Source organism: Hordeum vulgare, chromosome 3H (assembly GCF_904849725.1).
Source record: "Hordeum vulgare subsp. vulgare chromosome 3H, MorexV3_pseudomolecules_assembly, whole genome shotgun sequence".
Lineage (NCBI taxonomy): Eukaryota > Viridiplantae > Streptophyta > Magnoliopsida > Poales > Poaceae > Hordeum > Hordeum vulgare.
The window spans coordinates 579,614,720-579,620,385 of NC_058520.1; the positions used below are offsets into that span (position 1 = coordinate 579,614,720).

The window sequence follows — 5,666 nt, forward strand, 5'->3', positions numbered from 1 at the left end:
TAATGTGTGACGCTGAAGCAAGGGACGGGTTCCCCATACAGTTGTTTTCTCTTCCTGAAATGATAACGGAAGCATTTGTTACAGAAAGATAAAAACACTGTTTAAAACTTGAAATAACCAACGAGATCCATTGTATATCAGTCAGAACTCAGAAGGAAATATGGTATGAATGTCAGGTAGGATTTTTTTAAACTAGACTAGAGAGATAGTTACTACAGTATTACTCCCACTGTCTCAAAATATGTGACACAAACTTTGTACTAAGTAAATATAAATTTTATACTAAAACAACGATACTTATTTTTGAGACGGAGGGAGTAGCATATATGAAGAGTAGACCGTTTTTCAGAAAAGAAAGCAAACTACTGTATAACCTGAAACAAAGTGCCAAAGAACATACAGATATTGAGACATAAGTAATCAAGTCAGATTGGCCCATTCAGCAGCATATGTGATGAAACTGGCATAGAGCATTCAGATGGTCCATTGCCCCCCATGTGCTGCAAGTAGATAGATATGCCCCAGTTGTTTGAAACACATGTGCTCACCACTAAACAATTGCTCAATTAGTTCAAGCCTCCGGGACTGATGGAAGCCCAAAAGATAGCTCTCCATTGGTTCAGCCATGGCTTAATTAGTGCAAGCTTCCACTGCTCCACATGACTCTAAGGACTAAGGTTGGGGACCTGTTCTTAATTATGACAAAGACGAGTGCCAACCCGAAAGGTACATGTCTGTATGACTACCACTAGTCTTTTTGTTTTTTGTTTGAGGCGAGACTAGTAGACTACCACTGGTCAGTCAATAACAGTGCCCCTTCTTCCACGGCCCACAAGTGGTTCCCCGTGTGCCCCTTCTTCCACGGCTCACATATCATTCCAGGCGAGTCATTTTCAGTCGTTGCACTACTAGTCAGTCAGTGAGTGAGACCGATCCGGCTAGAATGCTAGATGCGTGTTATATAGCACTAACAAGTTGAAGCACCTATGCTTTCCAACACATACAGAGAAACAGAGTATACATATACAAGATGAGCAGGGCCATGGTACCATTACTCATGCTTGGAATGCTCGTGTTGCCGCCGGCAACAACTGCCATGGTGACTACGGCTACCAAAAACTCTTACGACTTATGTGGTAATTATGTCATACCTTTTCCGTTCGGAGTAAGTCCTTCACGCTCCTTGCCTGGTTTCAATATCACTTGTGCTGTAGACAAGCGGACCAACAAGGGTCATCCCATTCTGGGAAACTCAATGCTGGAGGTCAATTTCCCTCCCAATTCATCCGACACCTACCTGTTCACCAATATCTCTTATTCCGTGAAGATGATTCCCGGTGTCCGCGACCACTCCATCCACTGGGAAGCTCCAGCTAGGCCCTTTGCCATATCTGGCTCCTCGTACATGTCCTTGTTCGTTGTTGGCTGCGGCGTCAGGGCCTCACTGTACATTGGTAACTCGGACGTTGAGGTCGGGAACTGCACTGTCGTCTGCGCAGAAGCTCAAATCATGGAGAAGCTACCCGAGAGTCTATGCTGGGGCATGGTTGGTATCGGATGCTGTTCCATCGGCATACAGGTGAACCTAAGGGCATTCACTCTCAACATCTCGCGCATCAGCGAATCTCCAGGCTCCAAACAAGTGCAAGCCATCATCACCGATGAATTGTACCTAAGTTTCAGGCCGATTGACGCCTACTCTGGGTCATTACAGCAATACTATGCTCTACTGGATTGGTCTATTCCTTACCAGCCCAACTGTAAGCATGCCATGGAGGACAAGGACAGCTATGCCTGCGTTAGCAACCACAGCAAGTGCCAGGACTCGCCTATCGGTGGATACCTTTGTTATTGCCAGTCAGGCGTGGGCAACGCTTACATGAATGACGGCTGCATTGAAGTCAAAGATAATCCACCAGGTCATCTATCCATTTATGTGACTGGGTTAACATTTTGTGTTGTGTTTGCTTCAAGGTAAAATGGATAGCTTTTATAGTTAGTTACTAGCAACTTTCCTTTTGCGAGGAATCTCTACTAGTAAGTTTTAAGAGTACAAATACCTTGTCCTAGAACCTAGCTAGTTTGTCTAAATGATTTTTAACTATATGTGGTTTAGGTATAGCGACTTAACTCTCTTTTCCTAGAAAACAACTCTCCTTAAAATGCAGGGCTGGGCAAGTTAAATTCGTATCCATTCACCTGAATCAAACACGATCTTACTAAGTGTATTTTTCCTGGGGATTTCTACTTCCTTATCAGAGTACAGTTGATGGGCTCGTATATCTAGTTACACTTTTGTTTCAGTATTTATGTGATATAATTATTTTATATTGATTGTTCATTTGCTCGAACACTTGGCATGGCCTTTTCCCCTGCAACAGCTTACGATTCCATCCAGCCGAGAACGAACTGTCCCACATCATGCAATAACGTGAGCACCCCGTTCCCGTTCGGAACAGAACTAGGCTGCTTTGCCAAGCCCCATCTCTACCTCAAATGTATTCCAACGGACACCCTTCCCGTCCTTCATTTGACTAATAGAACACTCGTCACATACATATCTATTGATGACGGTGTATTACAAGTTCATGAGACATCGGAGCCAGATGATTTCATGTCTGGCTCTGACCGCCCGCCCTACGCCTTATCTGGAGAGGGAGAAAGGGGCATGGTGAAGTGGGCTATTAATAGCATGACATGCGAGCATGCAAAGCTGAACAAGAGCGACTACAGATGCTTCAGCATCCACAGCGAATGTGTTGATGTAACTGACGATAGAACACTCAAACATATCGGTTACCGGTGCAAGTGCTCTTCTGGTTTTGAAGGGAATCCTTACTTTAAGGATGGATGCACAGGTATACTCTCATAATCATTTCATTTCTGCTTAATCTCAGTTCTCTGAATTTTTTGATAATCAGTCACCTAAAGCTGCCTACTAGTTTTTCCCCAAGAAAATAATTTTCCCGAAAAAATATTAGTTAGCCTAAAATTGTACTGCGGAAAGTGTGCAATTTTAGTGTAATGCTTGTATAAATTTTTAGCCTACAGTTTATATAAAGTGAGATGAGATTGGGATGGTTGGGTGATGATCCGAAGACTTAGAAACATGACTAAGATATAAAAAACAAGAGATAACTTACAAATGGATAATCTTCAGTCACATTCAAGCATGTATAACGGTGCCGCAGTATACAAAATTGAATGATTTACTTTTTCGTTTCACGATTCCACCCCCTGCATCCAAAGATGCACAAAAGGTAAATTAGTACTACAATATCAATACAATATTCACATCATAAGACTTCCAAGGAAACAACAGACTACATAAGGTGTGAAAAATAATAATCAAACATTACATTATATGTTAACAAGGACATGACGTCTCTGCAGCCAACGCTAACCTCATGGCACCAGAACCATCCTCTCCTGCTGAACGATTGTTGGGATATATTTCACTGCCTGCAACCAGTTGATACATAAGACAGTCAACATGGTTTTCATTATTCCAAAAATAAATAAATAAATTCATAGCAAAATCGACCAACATAAAGTAGCTTTGAGCACGAGGATTTATCTGCCCCTGCAATTAAATTCCAAGAATCTGGGGGGCACTACGGTGTGGCAGAATGCCAAAAAATATGAAGGTTGCTAAACACACAAACATTTGTTGCTGTTCAAAGCTCAAAATTAGTGGCATGGGTCAAATAAGTAGATAGTTTGATTGTAAAAATTGCACGCACCATTGGTGGACAGATTGCATACAAATTTCGTATGCAAAGATAATCGGAGATCTTACTGTGCTATTTACAGATACCAACGAGTGCCATCAGCCAGATAAATACATTTGCAAGGGTATCTGCCAGAATAGTTTCGGAAGCTATACATGCACCAGTTGTCCTCGTGGAACAGATTTCCATAGCTTCACGGGAAAATGCAAACCAACTACTATAATATTAGGTAAAAAATCATACTGATTTCTATGTATTACTGTTACTGCTATAATCTCGGAGATAAATAACTCGACTTAAAACGGGTCATCCGTTGCAGGTGTTACTATTGGAGTAAGCAGTGGTGGAGGCATTCTGTTTCTTGCCGCGATTGTTGTTATTCTTAATCGGAGATGGAAGAGAAGTGTCCAGAAAAGTTTGAGAAAGAGGCATTTCCGTAAGAACAGAGGCATTCTGCTAGAACAGCTGATCTCTTCTGATCAAAATGCCAGTGATGGTGGCACAAAGATATTCTCCCTGGAGGAGCTGCAAAAGGCAACCAACAATTTCGATCACACCCGTGTGGTCGGACGTGGTGGCCATGGCACCGTCTACAAGGGCATCCTGACTGACCAGCGTGTGGTGGCCATCAAGAAATCAACGCTTGCGGTGATCAGCGAGATCGATGAGTTCATCAACGAGGTCTCCATCCTATCACAGATCAACCATCGGAATGTGGTTAAGCTCCATGGATGTTGCCTAGAATCCGAGGTCCCTCTGCTTGTCTACGAGTTCGTCTCCAACGGCACGCTCTACGACCTCCTGCACCGCGAGCAGAACAGTAGCTTGTCGCCGTTGTCCTGGGAGGAGCGCCTGAGGATCGCCACCGAGATTGCGGGTGCGCTCAGGTACCTGCACTCTGCGGCTTCGGTGTCGATCCTACACAGAGACGTCAAGTGCATGAACGTGCTCCTGACAGACAGCTACACCGCAAAGGTTTCAGACTTCGGAGCGTCGAGGCTGATCCCGATAGATCAGACTCACCTAATCACTGCCGTTCAGGGCACATTTGGGTACCTGGATCCAGAGTATTATCACACTGGCCAGCTCAACGAAAAGAGCGATGTTTACAGTTTTGGAGTGATACTCGTTGAGCTGCTGACGAGGAGGAAGCCGATCATTCAGAACGAGCATGGCGAGAAGCAGAACCTGTCCAATTACTTCTTGTGGGCTATGAGGGAGAGGCCCCTCGAGGAGATAGTGGATGCCCAGATCCTCGAGGAAGCGAGAGAGGAAGGGGTTCTGTGCATGGCTCGGTTGGCGGAGGAGTGCCTATGTCTGACACGAGTGCAGAGGCCTACCATGAAGGACGTGGAGATGAGGCTGCAGATCCTGACGGGGCGCCGTGTTGCACCGAGGGCGGGGCGGGATGAAGCGGCATGGCCTTGCTATGAAGCTGCAGGAGATGATAGCCGTGGTGGCGTTGCTCCGGTGATTGGTCAGCACGGCTCACGTCAGTTCAGCCAAGAGCAGGAGTTCTTGTCGTCTCTGCGTGTACCGCGGTAGTTCGTAGGCATGAAGCATACTGTTAGTATAAAACAAAAGGCATATACAGTTGTGTGTATCCTAATTACCTTTTTTTCATGCTTGCAAAATCCAATTTTATAGTGTGTACTGGAAATTTCAATTGACATATGTAAAAGTGAATTGCTTGTTGAACCAATACCCACCAATCAGCAGAATCAATGGCATGCCTTTGTCTCCTCTGTTCGAAAACAGAGTGCAAAGGAGGATAATTTCCATTGAAGCCGACTAGAGCTAGTCTGTAAGGTGCTGTTCTTTTTTTTTTTTGTTCCAGCATGCAATGAGAAACATTTCGAAAAGTACTTCTGTTGTGGGAAACATTTTTCCTCACAAAATATTTCTTGCTCCAGACTATAAGATTTTTTGATCCAG

The 5,666-nt window shown here is 44.2% G+C and overlaps 1 protein-coding gene across 1 annotated transcript; it reads left to right on the forward strand.

The window, feature by feature from the left end:
- The first annotated feature begins 993 nt into the window (after window positions 1-993).
- LOC123440733 (wall-associated receptor kinase 1-like) lies at window positions 994-5,456 on the forward strand. Its single transcript, XM_045117280.1, has 4 exons — window positions 994-1,919; window positions 2,382-2,858; window positions 3,814-3,960; window positions 4,051-5,456. Exons 1-4 carry the CDS (start codon window positions 1,031-1,033, stop codon window positions 5,274-5,276), a joined length of 2,739 nt encoding a protein of 912 aa, XP_044973215.1. The 5' UTR covers window positions 994-1,030; the 3' UTR covers window positions 5,277-5,456.
- Window positions 5,457-5,666: the final 210 nt, after the last annotated feature.

Excerpts from the sequence above, each read along its gene's own strand:
- LOC123440733 (XM_045117280.1), top strand. The coding sequence starts at position 1,031 with ATGAGCAGGGCCATGGTACCATTACTCATGCTTGGAATGCTCGTGTTG. Across the intron at positions 1,920-2,381 it reads AGTCAAAGATAATCCACCAG|CTTACGATTCCATCCAGCCG; the intron begins GTCATCTATCCA and ends CCCCTGCAACAG. Across the intron at positions 3,961-4,050 it reads ACCAACTACTATAATATTAG|GTGTTACTATTGGAGTAAGC; the intron begins GTAAAAAATCAT and ends CATCCGTTGCAG.